The sequence below is a fragment of the Neophocaena asiaeorientalis genome, unplaced genomic scaffold, assembly GCF_003031525.2.
Source record: "Neophocaena asiaeorientalis asiaeorientalis breed wild unplaced genomic scaffold, Neophocaena_asiaeorientalis_V1.1 scaffold469, whole genome shotgun sequence".
Classification (NCBI taxonomy): Eukaryota; Metazoa; Chordata; class Mammalia; order Artiodactyla; family Phocoenidae; genus Neophocaena; species Neophocaena asiaeorientalis.
Window position 1 is genome coordinate 1,362,607 of NW_020172691.1, and position 21,143 is coordinate 1,383,749.

A 21,143-nucleotide genomic window follows, 5' to 3' on the forward strand; every position below is an offset into this window, starting at 1 on the left:
AACAAAGATTAGCGCCCGCTCGCCGTAACTAGAGAAAGCCCGCACGCAGCGAGGAAGACCTAACGCAGCCAAAAAATAAATTAATTAAAATAAATTAATAAATAAATAAAACGTGGCTGATAGAAACGTAAAAGTACATACACGGCACACATACGCTTAGGTTGCATAGCCCTGGCCCCGGTGCTGACTAGCATTCTCAGTGTCACATCTCTGTACTAATTCTGAGAAAATTATTTCAGAGACATTCAGAGAAAAGGAAGCAGAGAAGAGATGCCTTCCACGCTCTAGAGTTTCCGCGTGGAGAGCAGGCGGGAGAGATGGAGTGAAGTCAGGAACGCGGTTCTTGTCTGCCCTCAGGTCACTGTCCAGGGAATGCCTTTTCCTGCGGGAACAGCCAGTGTGTGACAAAGGTGAACCCGGAGTGTGATGACACGGCGGACTGCTCTGATGGCTCCGATGAGGCCCACTGTGGTCAGTCTGCCTGTCTGGCCTGTTTTCTGGGCTATGTCCCCTTTCCAGGTTCAAGTGCTGGCTCTCTGGCCCACTGTGCCCATCACACACAGACACGCGGTCCCGGCATTCACTGGAGCGGGGCAGAGAAAGGGAGTGGGCACCTGTGATATGACAGGAAACCTGAGCGGCAAGCAGAGAAGGGAGACCTTGAGGTGTGTGGAGTGGAGAGCCTCGGGAGAAAAGGAGAAAAAAATCAGGTCAAACCGTGGGAAGCCTTGAATGCCAGGAACTGGGGGTCTGTCCTATAGGTAGTGGGGAGTCACCAAAAGGATGTGAGCAAGGGAAAATTACAATTGAAATGCTGTAAGAGTAGTCAGCATTTTTCTAGCAATGCTAGCCCATGCAGTAAGGTGAGAAAAGTGGTTTAAACATTGGAAAGGAAGAAGGAAAACTGTCACAATTTGAATTTGATTCTCTAAATGAATCAATAAATTAACTGAAAGGATATCAGAAAAATAAGACAGTTCAACAATAAGGGGAAGATAAGATGAATACACATAAAGGAGGCTCTTGTTTTGCTTTATACAATTAATAACAGGTTAGAAGATATAATGGAAAAGATCATAGTCTTGATTAATAGCAACACAAAATAAAATAAACTTGTGTCCTGTATATAATAATAATTATCTAGAATTACAAACCATTGCTGAAGGACATAAAAGCAGACTAAATAAACAGAGAGACACGGCACCCTATGAAAAGATGGACATATAAAGATTTTGAAACTTGCAAAATACATGGTGAGGGAGACATTCATAGCGTCTGGTACCTGGCCGTGGAGGATGATATAGAGGTTGACTGAAATTGGCAGGTGTGGTCAGGGGGTCCCCAAGACTCCTTCAGATTCAGTGACTCACGAGAAGGAGTCACAGAACTCAGTAAAGCTGTTGTATGCGTAGTTATGGCTTATTACAGTGAAAGGATACAGATGAAAATCAGCAAAGCAAAAGGTGCAAAGTCCAGGAGAGACCGAGCTCAAGCACGCTTCCAGTTATCCTCTCCCAGTGGCGTCATGTGGACAGCGCTTAACTCATTCTCCCAGCACCATATGTGACAACACACTCAAAGTACTTCCAACCAGGGGAGCTCACCCAAGGCTTGGTGTCCAGGGTTTGTGTTGGGGGTTGGTCACATAGGTACGTAACATCCATATAGCTAACTTTAGGATATGATTGTCCTAGAGCTGCTGAATCACAGGACCTCAGGCTGAGTGGATTAAACAACAGAAATGTATTCTCTCCCAGCTCTGGAGGCTAGAAGTCCGAGATCAAGGTGTCTGCAGGGTCGGTTCCTTCTGAGGCCGTGAGGGAGGATCTGTTCCATGTGGTCTCCCGGCTTCTGGTGGTTTGCTGGCATCCTTGGCATTCTTTGAATGCGGGGGCCATGGGGACAACAGACTGCAGACAGACGTGCCAGGAACGTGGCCACACTCCTGCCTTCTTGGGGGTCCTGGATAGTGATCTCTGTCTTGCAGACTGTGGATTGCAGCCTGGCTGGAGGACAGCCGGCAGGATTGTGGGCGGTGTGGAGGCATCCCCGGGGGAGTTCCCTTGGCAAGTCAGCCTCCGAGAAAACAACGAACACTTCTGTGGGGCCGCCGTCATTGGCGCCAGGTGGCTCGTGTCTGCTGCCCACTGCTTCAATGAGTGAGTGCACGTCCCTGAGGGCTCAGAGCCCACCCCACCCCTGTATCCCACCTACCTTCCACTCTGGGAATGCCACCTTTCCTGGGTGTCTTCAGAGCCCCTTGGAACTTATTTCCTTCCTCCCTTCCTTCCTTCCTTCCTTCCTTCCTTCCTTCCTTCCTTCCTTCCTTCCTCCCTCCCTCCCTCACTCTTTTCTTTTTGTTAAACCTGAATGCATTAATTTTTTTAAATTGTGGCAAAATATATGTAACATAAATTTACCATTTTTAAGCACACAGCTCAGTGGCATTAAGCACACTCACATTGTTGGGCAACCATCCCCACCATCGTCTCCAGAACTTTCTCATCCTCCCAAACTGAAACTCTATCCCTTTTAAACCCTGACTCCCCAGCCCCTCCCCCAGCCCCTGGCCCCCACCATCTACTTCCCGTCTCTGTGGATCTGACTCCCCCAGGGACCTCTTGTGAGTCGAATCAGACAGTACTTGTCCTTTTGTGACTGAAATTTCACTTAACCTGTTTTCAAGGTTCATCTACGTTGTGGTGTGTGTCACTGCTTCTTTCCCTTTCATGGCCAAATAACATTCCAGTGTGTGGATGGACATGTGTTTATTCTTTCATCCATCGACGGACACTTGGGTTGTGTCCGCCTTTTGGCTGTTGTGAATAATGCTGCTGTGAACATGGGTGTGCAAGTATCTGAGTCACTACTTTCAACTGCTTTGGGTATAAACTCAGAGGTGGAATCGCTGGGTCATATGGTGATTCTGTGTTTACCCTTTTGAGGAAACACCATCCCGTTTTCCACAGCAGCTGCCCCATTTTCCATTCCCACCAGCAGTGCACAAGGGTTCCAATTTCTCCACATCCTTGAGAAGTTCCTTTGACATTTATTGTAAAGCTGGTTTGGTGGTGCTGAGTTCTTTTAGCTTTTGCTTGTCTGTAAAGCTTTTGATCTCTCCATCAAATCTGAATGAGATGGGGGTTCCCTGGTGGCGCAGTGGTTGAGAGTCCGCCTGCCGATGCGGGGGACACGGGTTCGTGCCCCGGTCTGGGAAGATCCCACATGCCGCGGAGCGGCTGGGCCCGTGAGCCACGGCCGCTGAGCCTGCACGTCCGGAGCCTGTGCTCCGCAACGGGAGAGGCCACAACAGTGAGAGGCCCGCGTACCGCACAAAAAAAAATCTGAATGAGAGCCTTGCTGGGTAGAGTATTCTTGGTTGTAGGCTTTTCCCTTTCATCACTTTAAATACATCATGCCGCTCCCTTCTGGCCTGCAGAGTTTCTGCTGAAAAGTCAGCTGATAGTCTTACAGGAGTTCCCTTATATGTTATTTGTTCCTTCTCCCTTGCTGCTTTTAATATTCTCTCTCTAATTTTTGTCTTGTTGATTATGATGTGTCTTGGTTTGTTACTATTTGGGTTAATCCCGTATGGGACCCTCTGTGCTTCCTGGACTTGGCTGGCTGTTTCCTTTCCCAAGTTAGGGAGGTCTTCAGCTGTTATCTCTTCAAATATTTTCTCAGGCCCTTTCTCTCTGTCTTCTCCTTCTGGGACCCCTATAATGTGAATATTAGCACGATTGATGTTGTCCTAGTGTCTGTCAAACTGTCCTCATTCCTTTTCATTCTTTTTTTCTTTTTTCTTTTGGGGGCAGTGATTTCCACTACTCTGTCTTCCAGCTCACCGATCTGTTCTTCTGCCTCGTTTAGTCTCCTTTGGATTCCTTCTACTGTATGTTTCATTTCAGTTGTTGTATTCTTCATCTCTGTTTGGTTGTTCTTTATATTTTCTCTTTGTTTAAAATGTCTCACTTCTTACTCCATGCATCTGCTCCTCTCCTGAGTTCTATGATCTTTACGATCACTACCCTGAACTCTCTCTCAGGTAGGTTGCCTATCTCTCCCTCACTTAGTTCTTCTTCTGGGGGTTTATCTTGTTCCTTTGTCTGGAACACGTTCCTCTGTCACCTCATTTTGTCTTGAGTTGCTGTTTGTATTTTTATGTGTATGGTAGGTTCGTTGTGTCTCTCAACCTTGGAGAAGTGGCCTCTGGAGGACACGTCCTATGCATCCCCGCAGTGCACTCCCCGCTCATCACCCAAGCTACATGCTCTAGGGGTTGGCTGCGTGGGTCCTTCTGTTGTCGCAGGCTGACTATGTGGGAGGTCTGCTAGGCTTGGTTCGCTGCCAGGCCCCGTCTTATGTGGATGCTGCTGGCTGCGGTTTAGCGGGGCTTGGTCACGAGGTAGCAGGTTGTGGGATCCTAGGGGGCCTGGGGCTAGTGCTGGCTCACTGGTGGGCAGAGTCAGGGTCCTGCAGGCTCTGGGGCTGTTGCCCAGCCACTGGCAGGTGGAACCAGACCCTGGGGTTAGTGCCCGACTCCTGGCAGGCAGAGCTGCTTCCTGGGGTCTGCCTGCAGGGCCCAGGGATCCCAGAGCTCGTTTCAGAGCATTGGTGGTGGTGGTGGGGGCAGGTTTCGGCTACAGTTGGGTATGGGTTCTGGAGCGTCCCAGAGGTGGCCTTGGCTTACTGGTGGGCAGGGCTAGGGTCTGGCCTTCAATGCGGGATCATGGTTTTCTTGCATCTGGTGTCCGCCCACTGGTGGGCAGAGCTGGGTCTTGGCCCTCTGGTGGGCAGGGCTGTGTCTAGGGGCAGCTGTGGGCTGGTGGTGGGGGGGGGGTCTAAGGCAGCCTGTCTGCTGATGGGTGGGGCTGTGTCTCCGCCCAGTTAGTTGATTGGCCTGGGGCGTCCCAGCACTAGCGCCTGTGGTCTATTGCGGGGCGGGGGGGCGGGTCTCCGCACTAAAGAACCAAGATGGCGGCCGCAAGCATTACGTCCCCAGGGCGACCCATGGCCGCCCGCGCCTTGCCTCCCCAGGAGACCCTCCGAGACCAGCAGGTAGGTTTGGTCCAGGCTTCTATCAGATGACTACTTCTGCCCCGGGTCCCAGTGCACGTGGGATTCTCTGTGTGTCCTTTAGGAGTGAAGCCTCTATTTCCCCCAGTCCCGTGGGGCTCCTGCGACTAGTTCTGTGGGCCTCCGAAGCCCAATGCTCTGGGGGACCCTCTTCCTGGTGCTGGACCCCCAGGCTGGGGAGCCTGACGTGGGGCTCTGTGGGAGAACCTCCGCGGCATAATTCTCCAGTCCGTGGGTCCCCCACCAGGGGCCACGGGGTTTGATCATATCGTGAGTCCGCCCTTCCTTCTCATTTTGTTGCGGTTCCTTCTCTCTGCCTTCGGTTGGAGAAGATCTTTTCTGGTAGGTTCCAGTCTTTTTCATCGATGGTGGTTCTGCAGGTAGTTGTGATTTGGGTGCGCTCCTGAGAGGAGGTGAGCTCAGGGTCTTTCTACTCCGCCATCTTGGCCGATCTCCCAGTCTCTCCACATCCTGGCCATTACTTGTCACTTTGTTTTTAATAATAGCCATCCTAATGGGTGTGCAGTGATGTCTCACGGTGGCTTTGATTTGCGTTTCCCTAATGATTAGTGATGTTGAGCGTCTTTTCATGTGCTTATTGGCCATTTGTGTGACATTTGTGTGACATTGCTCCATCTTCTTGGGAGCGATGCCCACTTTTTTTGTTTGTTTGGCTGTGTCGTGTCTTCGTTGCTGTGTGCAGGCTTTCTCTAGTTGTGGCGAGCGGGGGCTACTCTTTGTTGCAGTGCGCAGGCTTCTCATTGCAGTGGCTTCTCTTGTTACGGAGCACAAGTTCTAGGCGTGTGGCCTTCAGTAGTTGCAGCACGCGGGCTTCAGTAGTTGTGGTGCATGGGCTTAGTTGCTCCGTGGCATGTGGGATCTTCCTGGACCAGGGCTCGAACCCCTGTCCCCTGCATTGGCAGGCGGACTCTTAACCACTGCGCCACCAGGGAAGTCCCTTTGCCCAGTTTTGAATTGGTTTTTTGTTGTTGTTGAGGATGGTCAGAATCTTTAACAATGAGAGTGGCCAATCAGAATGGAGCTCACCAAAGGTGGGAGAAGGTTCTGGAAGCCTCTGGCAGTGCCAGGCATTGCTATTTGGTTATTTCCATCTGAGGAGTCCTCGGGGACAGGACAGGGCAATAGGAAGCATGGGTTCCCCTGGGAAACCATTACCTACGAATTGCCCCAGGGTCACTAATGGAACAGCCTGCTGGGAATTCCAGGGAAACCTGCCCCAGGAAATGACGGTCTGGTGGACACAGGTCACATAAGCAGTGATATTCAGGGCGAGAAGGGTTGCTTTTTCATCGTTTTAAATTTTGTTTCTCTTAATATTTTATTATGAATATATTTAAGAAGAAAAGATGAAAAAATAAGACAAACACCCATATGCCAGTATCTGATTTCAAAAGTTATTACTATTTCACTGTATTCGTTTTTTCTCCCACTCTCTCCATCTATCTGCACCTGTAATTATTCACACACACATTCATACATATATATCTTTGCCAAACCATTTGAAATTAAGTAGAAAACATCATGACACATGGCCTCCGAACCTCCCGCATGCATTTGTGCACGTAGACAAAAGAGTCTGTCACATACCCACATACCACTATCACACCCAAGAAAATTAAAAACAGCCACACAACGTTATCTAGTAGCCAGTCCATATTCAAGGCCTCACTCGCCTCACCCTAATCCCAGCCGCGTTGGATCCTGTCTTTGTTTAAAATACTGATAATTCGTGCACCATGTTTTGTTTTTGGTTTTGTTTTTTTTTGCAATCATTCTGATTTTTGACAATGTTACATGAAAATATTATTATTCTTATTTGCTGCGTTGGGTCTTTGTTGCTGCGCTCAGGCTTTCTCTAGTTGCGGCGAGCGGGGGCTACTCTTCATTGTGGTGCGTGGCTTCTCAGCGCGGTAACGGTGGCTTTGATTTGCGTTTCCCTAATGATTAGTGATGTTGAGCGTCTTTTCATGTGCTTATTGGCCATTTGTGTGACATTTGTGTGACATTGCTCCATCTTCTTGGGAGCGATGCCCACTTTTTTTGTTTGTTTGGCTGTGTCGTGTCTTCGTTGCTGTGTGCAGGCTTTCTCTAGTTGTGGCGAGCGGGGGCTACTCTTTGTTGCAGTGCGCAGGCTTCTCATTGCAGTGGCTTCTCTTGTTACGGAGCACAAGTTCTAGGCGTGTGGCCTTCAGTAGTTGCAGCACGCGGGCTTCAGTAGTTGCGGCACGCGGGCCCTAGAGCACGCAGGCTTCAGTAGTTGTGGTGCATGGGCTTAGTTGCTCCGTGGCATGTGGGATCTTCCTGGACCAGGGCTCGAACCCCTGTCCCCTGCATTGGCAGGCGGACTCTTAACCACCGCGCCACCAGGGAAGTCCCTTTGCCCAGTTTTGAATTGTTTTTTTGTTGTTGTTGAGGATGGTCAGAATCTTTAACAATGAGAGTGGCCAATCAGAATGGAGCTCACCAAAGGTGGGAGAAGGTTCTGGAAGCCTCTGGCAGTGCCAGGCATTGCTATTTGGTTATTTCCATCTGAGGAGTCCTCGGGGACAGGACAGGGCAATAGGAAGCATGGGTTCCCCTGGGAAACCATTACCTACGAATTGCCCCAGGGTCACTAATGGAACAGCCTGCTGGGAATTCCAGGGAAACCTGCCCCAGGAAATGACGGTCTGGTGGACACAGGTCACATAAGCAGTGATATTCAGGGCGAGAAGGGTTGCTTTTTCATCGTTTTAAATTTTGTTTCTCTTAATATTTTATTATGAATATATTTAAGAAGAAAAGATGAAAAAATAAGACAAACACCCATATGCCAGTATCTGATTTCAAAAGTTATTACTATTTCACTGTATTCGTTTTTTCTCCCACTCTCTCCATCTATCTGCACCTGTAATTATTCACACACACATTCATACATATATATCTTTGCCAAACCATTTGAAATTAAGTAGAAAACATCATGACACATGGCCTCCGAACCTCCCGCATGCATTTGTGCACGTAGACAAAAGAGTCTGTCACATACCCACATACCACTATCACACCCAAGAAAATTAAAAACAGCCACACAACGTTATCTAGTAGCCAGTCCATATTCAAGGCCTCACTCGCCTCACCCTAATCCCAGCCGCGTTGGATCCTGTCTTTGTTTAAAATACTGATAATTCGTGCACCATGTTTTGTTTTTGGTTTTGTTTTTTTTTGCAATCATTCTGATTTTTGACAATGTTACATGAAAATATTATTATTCTTATTTGCTGCGTTGGGTCTTTGTTGCTGCGCTCAGGCTTTCTCTAGTTGCGGCGAGCGGGGGCTACTCTTCATTGTGGTGCGTGGCTTCTCAGCGCGGTGGCTTCTCTTGTTGCAGAGCACGGGCTCTAGGCACGCAGGTTTCAGTAGTTGTGGCGCACGGGCTTAGTTGCTCCGCGGCACGTGGGATCTTCCCGGCCCAGGGCTCGAACCCGTGTCCCCTGCATTGGCAGGCAGATTCTTAACCACTGCGAAACCAGGGAAGTCCGAAAATATCATTATTAGTCTCGATGGCTGAGTTTTGGGGCGCCTCCTTAACACTTGCTCGCTGGGTGAGTGCCTCACCCTCCGGCCCCATCCTCAGTGGGCCTCTGAGCGGGGATTTGTCTGCCCTGCAGATTCCAAGACCCCACCGAGTGGGTGGCTTACGCGGGCAGCACGTACCTCAGCGGCTCGGAGGCCAGCACGGTGCGGGCCCGAGTGGCCCGGATCATCACGCACCCCTTCTACAACTCTGACACGGCCGACTTCGACGTGGCGGTGCTCGAGCTGGGTGGCCCCCTGCCCTTCAGCAGGCATGTGCAGCCTGTGTGCCTCCCAGCCGCCGTGCACGTCTTCCCGCCCCGGAAGAAGTGTCTGATCTCGGGCTGGGGCTACCTCAAGGAGGATTTCCGTAAGCACCATACCGCCCGCAGCCTCTCCAGGCAGCCAGCAAAGCCCAGTCAAGCAAGCAACACACAGTCCGGCCTCATTAGCCGCGGATTCTGTATTTGCAAATTCGCCTACTCGCTAAAATTCATTTGTCTCCCCAAGTGGATACTCATGGGGGGAATCTGTGATTGTTCCCTGATGTGCAATTTGAGTCGTTCCCAGCTGAGGTGGAGCTGGGCAATACCCTGCCTCTTGGTTCAGCTCAGACTGGAGACCGGTGTCCTTTTCGTGGTCTATTTACTGCCACTTTTTTTCCCTGCATTTTTGTGCTTTTTGTGGCAGGTTTCACAAAATCTAAACAGGCCCCAAGCGTAGAGCTGAAGTGCTGGCTAGCGTCCTAAGTGCAGGAGGGCTGGGATGTGCCTAACGGGCAGAAAGTACGTGTGTTAGATGAGCTTCGTTCAGGCAAGAGTTACAGCGCTGTGGGCTGTGAGCTCGGTGTTAACGAATCAACAGTGTATGTTAAGTGAAGTGTCTTTAAGCAGAAACACACGTACCATCATGAGGTTATGTACGTATGGATCAGCTGTGACCAGAGGCTCTCGGGAACCTGACCCCGTGTAACCCCCAGAGCAGTGGGGCAGTGTTCACTGATTCAGTGTTTGGGTAATTTTATAGAACAGAACTGCCTCATATCGACTGTAACCTGATGGTGGTAAATGCTGGGAAGGAAACCAGTAGGAAAAATGAGTTGGGGGCGGGGACAGCTTTAGGAAAGGGACTGAGATGGTGACACTTCAGCTAAGATCAGGCTTCCTACTCCAGGGACTGGGCAGGAAGCAAATGAGACAGAAACCCCTGTTCACATGGAGCCCCCAGTCCAGACCAGCGCCTCCCAATAAAACTTCCCTCAGTGGTGGACACAAGCCACATCTGTGCCATCCACAACGGGGGGGCCAGCAGCCCTATGACACGGGCTAGCGCTACCAAGAAACTGAGTCTTACGTTTCACTTCATTGTAATGAATTTCCGTCTGCATTTAAATAGCCTCATGTGGGCAGTGGCTACCATACCCAGACAGAACAATTCCAGGGGGCAGTAGATAATGAACAAGATAAGTGGCAAATGGTGATGTACAGAATGGAGAAAAGTAAGGCAGGGGTTGGGTGGGGGCTGCAATTTAAAATAGGAGATGAGAGGAGGAAGGCAGACAGATTCTGCAGGGACAAGCATCCTAGGCAGCCAGAACGGCATGTGCAAAGGGCCTGGGGTGCCAGGGTAGGTGGTCCAAGCTTGGGTATTTGGATTGAGCTGGGTGGGTGGTGGTGGGGGGGACACCCTGGAGCATTTGAGGAAAAGGTTACGTAATCTGATTTAATGTTTAGCCAAGATGGGGCTACGGCTGGACTAAGAAAAGATTCCAGCAGGTAAGGGGGGAGCTCAGGGCGGGCAGGTTTGGGGAGGGGAGGGGAGGAGCCTAGTCTTGGGGCATTAACTTTGATGCCACTTAGCTGTCCAGGCCGAGAGGGTGGTCAGTGGGCATTGATGGACCTGGCTCATTTCTGATCTGGGGCTGCAGCAGCTCCACCGCAGCTGGGGAAACAGAAGCTCAGCCTCCTGGCTCGGGGTGGCTGCCAGGGTCCTGGAGTGCTCACCCTGCTTGTCTCTCCCCATGCTGGGCAGTGGTCAAGCCGGAGATGCTGCAGAAAGCCACCGTGGAGCTGCTGGACCAGGCCCTGTGCGCCAGCCTGTATGGCCACTCGCTCACCGACAGGATGCTGTGTGCCGGCTACCTGGATGGGAAGGTGGATTCCTGCCAGGTGAGCCCGGTGCCTGGGAAAGAAGCCAGAGGCCCCAGACGACGCCTTGCCAGCCCCTGAGGTGGCTGGGAAAGGCCCCCAGGTTTCCGCCCGAGGTTCCCCTCTCCCCGGAAGGGGGAAGTCTTCTGTTGCTGGTCCACCACCAAGATTTCCTCTGCTTGGTTTGTCACATGGCTGTGGATTTCCTTTTTCTTTTTAGTTTATATCTTTGCTCTCCTTTCTAAGGCCTGGTGGGTGGGGAGCGGCTGCTACATGCGCTCAGGGTGCCACATCAGAGCCAGAAGCTGGAGAAAATGGCGGGAAATAGTAAGAGAGAACTTGTGTTTAAGGATGAAAGAGTTGCGGTGAGATGGGTGTGTGTGAGAAGGCAAAGGATAGCAAGACAGGATGAGTGAGGGCAGATGCGGCCCTGCAGGAGGACGCCGCATGACTGGAGGTTCCTAAGCCACTGGTGACATTACCCAGGGTCTGCTGGGCTAAGGAGAGGAGGGGATATTGCTTATTTGGGTTGGGTTTTTAACTGCCAGTGGTAGAACTGAAAGAGGTCTTAGAGATCTCATAGTCCAACTGTCCTATTTTATTTTTTTAGAAGAGGAGACTGAGGTTCCGAGATGTGAGGTATCAGCCCACATGTGCTTCGTGAGCGCGTGGGGAGAAGGCCCCCAACCAGGGCTCCTTCTCTGACCCTGTGGCTCTGGGATTGGGACCGGCTGCAGCCACGGAGCCCCGACCCCTCCTGAGGGTGTGCCTTTGTCTCCCAGGGCGACTCGGGGGGCCCCCTGGTCTGCGAGGAGCCCTCCGGAAGGTTCTTCCTGGCCGGCATCGTGAGCTGGGGAATCGGCTGTGCAGAAGCCCGGCGTCCGGGGGTGTACGCCCGGGTGACCAGGCTGCGTGACTGGATCGTGGAGGCCATTGCTGCTGCAAGCAAGCCTCTGGCCCCCACGGCGGCTCCTGCCCCGGCCATCCCCAGCACCGCCTGGCCCACCAGCCCACAGAGCCCGGTGGTCAACACACCCACCAGGCCCACGCTGGCCCCCAGCGCCGTGCCTCTCGACTCAGCCACTGCATCTAAGCCACAAGGTACTTTCTGGGGAGACAGCAGAAGTGGGTGTCTGCTCCGTGCGGGGTTGGGTGGATTGGTACTGGCTTTCCGAAGCTGTCTGTGGGGAAGAGATAGGTGATTGATTAGTGATGTCTGTCAAACGCCCAGGCAAAGGCTATTTTCACATTTACTGCCCGATGACACCTACTGCCGGCCTGGAGGAGGGTGTACTCAGAATATCCCGAAGGGTCAGCAAGAGGCCAGTGACCGTGACGATGGGGCCAGGGTGGGAGAGCGACTGACCTGGGGTCACCAGACACGAGCACCCACACGAAGCACACAACTTCTCCACCTGTCTCGACTTTGTGGTTTCCGAGGACCCAGGTCCAGTCACTGCCCGGATCTGCCCCGATCCGCCTTCGTGGTCTCACAGACCTGCGAGGCTCAAAGCCAGTCGAAACTCTGCCTCTTTTTTTGTTTTTAACACAAAAATCTCCTTTACTCTTGGTCGCTCCCACTCAATCATTTAACAATTCAAGATTTGTACTGTAATTAATAACGTGAAATTCTGACAGACAGTGGTATACAAAGTCAATTAAGATGTGCTTCCCATCTTTATTAAATGTTGAAAAATAAAGAGTAGGAAAGAATAGTAAAGTACACTCCCATTAGAAAGAATACATGATTTATGTTGAGTACATACCAGTTTTCCAAAGTACTGTGTACCTGGCCAAAGATATATTGCTAAAGACACACGTACACGGGGTACAGACACGTGCATACAATCAAATAAACATCGCACGACACATGATATAGAAAAAGTTATATGTAACAAAAATGAAAAAAATTTTGATATATTGTTTTTGCCTATGGAAATGAGTATCAAATTAACTTCTTTTCATTTTTTTCTGCTTATTTTATTATTTATTTTTAAAAGAATTTTTTATTGGAGTGTAGTTGTTTAACTGTGCCTCATTTAAAGTCGCCTGCGCCCACCCTGCCCCCAAGCCCGTAACAACCCGACTCTGCCTTTGTCCAGAGCCGCCTGGGCTGTGGCCTGTGTCTGCCGTGCTGACACTGGTGGGGACAGGGCTGCTGTGATTTTCACTGGTGGGGACAGGGCTGCTGTGATTTTATCTTCTTTTTCGCCCATATCCCCCCAGCTGGGCCGCGTACTTGTACTTGAGACCTTAGGGCTCCTTTAAGCCTCGATTTCTTCATGTGTGTGACGGGATGATTGTGCCCTGGCCCAGCCAGAGCCCGGAGGCTGTGCCCTGTGTCCCGAGGCCCCTCTGGAACCAGGGTGGTCCCGCCGCCCGCCGAGCGGGCTGAGATGCGCGGGCCCTCCTGTCTCGTCCCCGCAGAGTGCGGGGCCAGGCCGGCGCTGGAGAAGCCCACCCGGATCGTGGGCGGGTTCGGGGCCGCCTCCGGGGAGGTGCCCTGGCAGGTCAGCCTGAAGGAGGGTTCCCGGCACTTCTGTGGAGCCACCGTGGTGGGGGACCGCTGGCTGCTGTCTGCCGCCCACTGCTTCAACCAGTAAGGCCCCCTCGGCTCCCCCGTCATCACCGGGTCCCCCCCACCATCAAATCCCCGTGCATGCAGAGACCACTTAGGACCCAGCACGTGGCCAGGGTCACGTCCAGCTGCGGGGTGCGGGTGAGGGAAGGCTCCTCCCCTCCACCCAAGGGCAGGTGGCATTGACCTCTGATTGCCACAAAGCCGTGGGGGTCTCTCATGCCTTCTTGTCCCAGAAGGAAATGAGGCCCGGGGGGCCTCCCTGCCTTGCCCACGGTCTCATGGTGCCCTCCCCGGGGCCTGGGTCCCGCAGCTCTGCCCGGTGCCCGGGGGGCGGCAGGGAGTCTGATCGGCCCCTTCCCGGCAGCACAAAGGTGGAGCTGGTGCGGGCCCACCTGGGCACCGCGTCCCTCTCGGGCGTCGGCGGGAGCCCCGTGAAGATGGGGCTCAGGCGGGCGGTGCTGCACCCCCAGTACAATCCCAGCATCCTGGACTTCGACGTGGCCGTGCTGGAGCTGGCCAGGCCCCTGGTCTTCAACAAGTACGTGCAGCCTGTCTGCCTGCCCCTGGCCATCCAGAAGTTCCCCGTGGGCCGCAAGTGCGTGATCTCTGGATGGGGCAACACGCAGGAGGGAAACGGTGAGCCTCCGCCCCCCTACCCCCACCCGGGGCTCTGGTCCCACCGCCCGCAGACCACTCACCTCTCCACTAACTCAGGGTCGCAAACTCCGGCCCATGGGCCCAGTGCGGCTGCTTTTTATAAATAAAGTTTTACTGGCATGCAGCCACGCCCACTCAGTCACTGATAGCCCCTGGGCGGCTTTCCTGCTACAAAAGCAGAGCTGAGTGGTCCCAACAGGCTGTCTGGCCTGTAAAGCAGAACATATTTACTCTGTGGCCCTTTATGGAAAAAGTTTGGGGACCCTTGTGCTTCCCTTTGAGACCTCAGAGTAGCCCCCTTGCAGGTCACCCAAGGTGCTAGGGAATCCGCACAGGGACAGTGGTGAGATTCTAGGGTGGGACCCGCCTCCTTCTCACTGTGTGACTTTACACCCCTGCAAGGCCGTGGGCCTCTGGGCCTTGACCTGTAGGACGGGGATGGCACCTCCCTCTGGGGTTGTGGTCAGAGTGAAGCCGGCTACTGAACAGTGGTCCCTGTGTAAGCGGCCCTCGGGGGTGGTCTCCTTGTCCTGGCAGCCACCAAGCCTGACCTCCTGCAGCGGGCATCCGTGGGCATCATAGACCAGAAGGCATGCAGCGCCCTCTACAACTTCTCGCTCACGGACAGGATGATCTGTGCGGGGTTCCTGGAGGGCAAGGTTGACTCCTGCCAGGTGAGTCCAGGAGGGACCCGGTTTAGAGAGATCGTGATACGTCCAAACAGAAGATGAGACAGCAGTTTCAAAGTACGTGGTAGATCTACACAAAATATATACACACTGATTTTTAAAAGCTGTCTCGTATATGTTAACTGAAGAAAAGCTAATCATACATGAGTACGTATATGACCACCCTGTCACACTTGACACGTGGCTGACCCATTTTTAAGGGGAAACAAATCAGCTCCAGAACATAAAAAGAAGCTAGCTGAACCATGCTATCAAGGCCAGAGAAACACACAGGTAAAGAAATTCAGGGAGTTCCCTGGTGGTCCAGCGGTTAGGCTTGGCGCTTTCACTGCCGTAGCCTGGGTCCAATCCCTGGTTGGGGAACTAAGATCCCACGAGCCGCGTGACATGGCAAAAAAAAAAGAAAAAAAAATTTTTTAAAAGGAAATGCATAGGCCAGTCTTACTTAGAAGCATAGACGAAAAAACCCTTAATAAAACATTAGCAAATTCAAGCCGGCAGAGTATGTGTTATAAGGGAAACACATCACAACCAAAGTGAGTTGATGTCATAAAAAGTTTGGCTCCGCACAAGACAATCCATTAGTGCTATTCATTGCATTAGTGCACTGAAGGGGAGAAACAGGGTAATTGTCAAAAATCACAGAAAAGAAGCATCTCATAGTTCTTAACAACATTTGTAATTCAAAAATTTAAAAATTCTAACCCTATGATAGACATATAATGGAAACCTACAGCACATCATGCTTTAAATTTTTTTTATTTTACTGAAGTATAACTTACTTACAATGTTGTTAGTTTCTGGTGTACAGCAAAGTGACTCAGTTATACGTCTGTATGTATATACGTATATACATATATATATTCTTTTCCATTAGTTTATTTCAAGATATATTGAATATAGTTCCTTGTGCTATACAGTAAAGCCTTGTTATCTATTTTATATATGGCAGTGTGTATCTGTTAATCCCAAATTCCTAATTTACCCTCCCCCCTCCCCTTCCCCTTTGGCAACCACAGGTCTGTTCTCTGTGTGAGTCTGTTTCTGTTTCACAAATAAGTTGATTTGTGTCATATTTTAGATTCTACATGTAAGTGATATCATATGGTATTTGTCGTTCTCTTTCTGACTTACTTTGCTTAGTATGGTAATCTCTAGGTCCATCCATGGTTTTGCAAATGGCATTATTTCATTCTTTTTTATGGCTGAGTAATATTCCATTGTATAAATGTACCACATCTTCTTTGTCCATTCATCTGTTGATGGACATTTAGGTTGCTTCCATGTCTTGGCTACTGTAAATAGTGCTGCTGTGAATGTTGGGGGGCATATATCTTTTTGAATTTAACTTTTTTTTTTTTTTTTTTTTTTAGACTCTCAACCACTACGCCACCAGGGAAGCCCTGAATTAAATTTTTTGTCTTTTCCAGATATATGCCCAGGAGTGAGATTGATGGATCATATGGCAACTCTATTTTTAGTTTTTTTGGGGGCTGCGCCGCACAGCATGCGGGATCTTAGTTCCCCGACCAAGGATTGAACCCGTGCCCCCTGTAGTGGAAGCATGGAGTCCTAACCACTGGACCGCCAGGGAAGTCCCTACTTTGTAGTTTTTTAAGGAACCTCCACACTGTTCTCCACAGTGGCTGCACCAACTTACATTCCCACCAACAGTGTAGGAGGGTTCCCTTTTCTCCACACCCTCTCCGGCATTTGTTATTTGTAGACTTTTTAATGATGGCCATTCTGAACAGCATGAGGTAGTGCCTCATTGTAGTTTCGATTTGCATTTCTGTAATAATTAGTGATGTTGAGCATCTTTTCATGTGCCTGTTGGCCACCTGTATGTCTTCTTTGGAGAAATGTCTATTTAGATCTTCTGCCCGTTTTTCGATTGGGTTGTTTGGTTTTTTGTTATTGAGTTGTATGAGGTGTTTGTATATTTTGGAGATTAAGCCCTTGTCGGTTGCATCGTTTGCAAATATTTTCTCCCATTCTGTAAGTTGTCTTTTCGTTTTTGTTTTTTTTTTATGGTTTCTTTTGCTGTGCAAAAGCTTGTAAGTTTGATTAGGTCCCGTTTGTTTATTATTATTTTTTTTTTTATTAAAACTATCACAGGGTCCGTGCTTTTTTATTTATTTATTTATTTATTTATTTATTTTTGGCTGTGTTGGGTCTTCATTTCTGTGTGAGGGCTTTCTCTAGTTGTGGCAAGTGGGGGCCACTCTTCATCACGGTGCGCAGGCCTCTCACTGTCGCGGCCTCTCTTGCTGCGGAGCACAGGCTCCAGACGCGCAGGCTCAGTAGTTGTGGCTCATGGGCCCAGTTGCTGCGTGGCATGTGGGATCTTCCCGGACTAGGGCTCGAACCGTGTCCGCTGCATTGGCAGGCAGACTCTCAACCACTGCGCCACCAGGGAAGCCCCCCGTTTGTTTATTTTTGCTTTTATTTCTATTGCCTTGGGAGACTGACCTAAGAAAACATTGGCGCGATTTATGTCGGTGAATGTTTTGCCTATGCTCTCTCCTAGGTGTTTTATGGTGTCACGGCTTACATTTAAGTCTTTAAGCCATTCTAAGTTTATTTTTGTGCATGGCACGAGGGTGTGTTCTAACTTCACTGATCTACATGCGGCTGTCCTGCTTTCCCAACACCACTTGCTGAAGAGACTGTCTTTTTCCCATTGTATATTCTTGCCCAGGAGAGTTCTTTTCTTTAGGGTTTTCTGCTGTTTTGTTTTGTTTCCAATGCAAAAGTAAGAGCAATCCTGGCTCAGAGAGAGGTGACTTGCTCAAGGTCACACAAGGTCTCACAGCCCCACGTGGGCGTGAGGCCCGTCTTGCTGAGGTCCTGTGCGTGTCCAGCTCTGCTGAGGAGTTTCTCCCACTCGTGGCAGCACGGGAGCACCTGGCGGTGCCTCTGTGGAGAGGGTGCCGGTATGGTCAGCGGCCCTCTGTCCTTCCTTTTCAGGGTGACTCTGGGGGACCCCTGGCCTGTGAGGAGACGCCTGGCGTGTTCTATCTGGCGGGGATTGTGAGCTGGGGCATCGGCTGTGCTCAGGCCAAGAAGCCAGGCGTGTACACCCGCATCACCCGGCTGAAGGGCTGGATCCTCGCTATCATGTCCTCCCGCTCCCTCTCCACGCCCCCGCCGTCCACCACGAGGACGCCCACCAGCAGTCACCCTGCCAGGACGACGGCTGGCCTCACGGTCCTGGGGGTCATGGCCAGCAGACCCACCCCTTGGGCCACCAGCAGGGTGACCAGCCAACCTGCCAACAGGACCACCACCGCCATGACCACCACCACTAGGGGACAGACACCACCTCCACATGCCACGGAGACCACTGTGGGCTCCCAGCTACCAGGTACCCAGAGAAATGGAGTGACGTGGGTGGGTGGCGGGAGTCCTGTGTCACCTGCTAGGGCTGCTGTGACAGCGTCCCAGTCTGGGGGGTGGAGATGGAGGTGTCGGCAGGGCTGGAACCCTCTGAGGCCTCTCTCCTCGGTGTGAGGACGGCCATCTTCTCCCCGCATCCTCATGTGGTCTCCCCTCTGTGGGTGTCTGTGTCCTAATCTCCTCTTATTATACGGACACCAGTCATGCTGGATTAGGGCCACCCGAACCTCATTTTACTTCAATCGTCTCTTTAAAGGCCCCATCTCCAAAAGTCCCATCCTGAGGTTCTGGGGGTCAGGGGCTTCCACTTACGAATTGTGGAGGGGACACAAGTCAGACCATCGTAGGCCCCGACGGCAGGGACCCGGCACTGACAGGGCAGATGCACACGTAACGGCTGGTCCCACAGGCCTAAGGGGGGTACAACAGGGCAGTAACTGGCTGACAGATGAGACAGAGAACATGGCCCATCTAATGTAGGCAATTTCCTATGGCCCAAATAGATGCCCACAGTGTCCCGGGCACCAAGCTTAGAATGGGGCCCGGCTTCTGTTCCCCGCCCTTTGTTGCCCCCCACATTCACACAGAGGCTGGCCCAGTCAGCCCAAGTCCCCAGACAGAGACCTGCACCCACAAAGTCAGGGTTACGGGCTCGCTGCAGCAGGGCAGCGCACACCAAAGAACCAAGGGGCGGCTCGCCAAACAGAGGGAGAGGCAGGCGCTGTGGGATACGGGGCAGAGGGGTGGAGGGGATGCTGAGAGGAAGCAGAGTTTGACCGGCTCAGAGCAAAGCAGACCACGTGCCTCTCCGGGTACCATAAGAAAGTCGAGTCCAGAGCCCCCTCAGCTGAGGTGCCGGACCGGGCTGGAAATTGGGACACAGTCTCTGTGACTGAGATCCTCCAGGCGCAAGGGGAACTCGCTGCCCCTGCCCGTCCAGCAGGGATACTCAGAGGAGGGGGCGTTTTGATACTTTACGGCTGCAGCGTGTCCTTGGGAGAAAAATACTGGTTCTTGTTAACGCTGGAGCCGGCTGTCTCTGGGTCGGGCCTCCAGCCTGGTGATTCTTCCTTTTCCAGTAGCTACAGTTCTCAACGTGGGGGCCAGGAGGTGGAGGAGGGTTCCTGACATGGCACATATTGTTCGGTGTGGGGACAGGAGGGCCTTCCCCGACCATGGAGGGCAGGGGAGGCGGCTGGCTGGTGGGAGACAGGGCTGGGGAGGGGCACTGGCTGTGGAGCTGGAAAACAGCCTGTGGGAATTATCAGATGTGTACCTGAGCGCGCCCCTGCCCCGGGTGCTGACGGCGCTCCCTGCAGCACTCCTCGGAGCTACCCGTTTGGTCTTCCTACTCTTGTGTTCCGAGGACGCACCCTGTGCTGCAGGTGGGGAAGGGTGTCTGTCACAGGACGTTGGGACTACCCTGGGAAGGACACTGGGTCACTAGACCCAGGTAAAAAGCCCCTGACAGGGCGTCCAGGAAGACCAGCCAGTGCAGGAGCTGGTGAGACCAGGCAGGGCCTCCTGGGAAGCAGCTGGGGTGTGCAAAGGCCCTGGGGCAGCAGGGAACTTGGCTCCTAGGGACCTGAAAGAGGCCTGGGAGGAGTGGGGAGCGACAGGGGATGCTGGCCTGGCCCCCAGCTGGGGAGGTGAGGCCCCAAGGCTGAGGTTACAGGAACCAAACTTAAATGCATTATCTGAGAAAAGCCCAGAAGAGGCTCGTTTGTAGGACCAAGCTCCAGGCCCAGGGTCCCTGGGGGAAGGCGTTTCCCCGAGGTGGGTCCCCCACCCCACTCCCTGCTCCCAGGCGCCGCTACCCGGGACTGCGCGCAGGGGCGAAGCTGGGCGGTCTGCGTGGAGGAGGCGTGGTCTGACCGCCGACCCATGCCCGCCTCTCCCGCAGACTGCGGCCTGGCGCCGGCAGCAACGCTGACCAGGATCGTGGGCGGCAGCGCCGCGGGCCGCGGGGAGTGGCCGTGGCAGGTGAGCCTGTGGCTACGGCGGCGGGAGCACCGCTGCGGGGCCGTGCTGGTGGCCGAGAGGTGGCTGCTGTCGGCAGCGCACTGCTTTGACGTGTGAGTCCCGCCCGCCCCGAATGGCCCATGTCCGCCCCGAATGGCCCGTGTCCGTGGTTCACCGGGACCCAATCGTAGCCCGAAAACTCAGGGTGTGGCGCCTCCGCGCCTTTGCCTGCAAAGCCCTTTCCCGACACCCGCTGCCCCAGGCCGTACCCTCTTCCGCACAGCCCTCCCCTGGCCACACAGGGCAGCGGGGCTAAGTCCAGTGCCCGACCCCCACCAAACGGGGCGGCCCCAGGCCGGGTCTCCGGGCCAGCCGGACACCTCCATCCCTAGCCATCTTGCTCGGACTGGCACCACCCTAAAGGTCACCCAGTGGGGTCCCCTTCCTGGCAGGGTGCGCAAGAGGAGGACCAGGCCAGGGGCCTGCCCTCCACGGAGAAACCCAGCTCAGGGTGCGCCTCGCGGTGCCGAGCTCACAGCGGGTGGGCAGGTGGGAGAGCCGTAATATTAGGTGGAAATGGACATAGCTTGTGGTGTCACCTCAGTGCCTGGGGGCCGGCTGGGCGCGTTCAGGCGCGGGGGCCCCCCTCGTCCTCCCTGCTGTTCTAGGACAAAGGGACGACTCAACCGAGGTCAAGTGCCCGATCTGAGGTTCCCCAGCCGACCGCGGACGCAGCCCCCGCGGGGCAGGGTGCCGGGGAGCCCAGGGCGAGCAGCGCCGGGGTGCGGGGACCCGGGCGGACGCTTGTCCCCAACGTCCCGCAGCTACGGGGACCCCAAGCAGTGGGCGGCCTTCCTGGGCACGCCGTTCCTGAGCGGCGCTGAGGGGCAGCTGGAGCGCGTGGCGCGCATCCACAAGCACCCCTTCTACAACCTCTACACGCTGGACTACGACGTGGCGCTGCTGGAGCTGGCAGGGCCCGTGCGCCGCAGCCGCCTGGTGCGGCCCATCTGCCTGCCCGAGCCCGCGCCTCGGCCCCCCGACGGCGCGCGCTGCGTC

The 21,143-nt window shown here is 53.0% G+C and overlaps 2 protein-coding genes across 2 annotated transcripts in view; one reads left to right on the plus strand and one right to left on the minus strand.

The window, feature by feature from the left end:
- TMPRSS9 (transmembrane serine protease 9) overlaps positions 1–21,143 on the plus strand; it is a 59,300-nt gene that overhangs the window by 34,398 nt on the left and 3,759 nt on the right. The window contains exons 7-17 of the mRNA XM_024739963.1: positions 358–471; positions 1,988–2,159; positions 8,745–9,019; positions 10,681–10,817; positions 11,579–11,897; positions 13,224–13,395; positions 13,742–14,013; positions 14,572–14,708; positions 17,694–18,090; positions 20,026–20,197; positions 20,909–21,143. The exon at positions 20,909–21,143 is cut by the window's right edge and continues 49 nt beyond it. Of these exons, the coding sequence (XP_024595731.1) occupies positions 358–471; positions 1,988–2,159; positions 8,745–9,019; positions 10,681–10,817; positions 11,579–11,897; positions 13,224–13,395; positions 13,742–14,013; positions 14,572–14,708; positions 17,694–18,090; positions 20,026–20,197; positions 20,909–21,143 (2,402 nt within the window). The remainder of the gene's footprint in view (positions 1–357; positions 472–1,987; positions 2,160–8,744; positions 9,020–10,680; positions 10,818–11,578; positions 11,898–13,223; positions 13,396–13,741; positions 14,014–14,571; positions 14,709–17,693; positions 18,091–20,025; positions 20,198–20,908) is intronic.
- The window catches only part of TIMM13 (translocase of inner mitochondrial membrane 13), a 22,433-nt gene continuing 13,153 nt past the window's right edge, over positions 11,864–21,143 (minus strand). Inside the window, exon 3 of the mRNA XM_024739964.1 lies at positions 11,864–11,977. Within this exon, the coding sequence (XP_024595732.1) occupies positions 11,873–11,977 (105 nt within the window). The 3' untranslated portion in view covers positions 11,864–11,872. The remainder of the gene's footprint in view (positions 11,978–21,143) is intronic.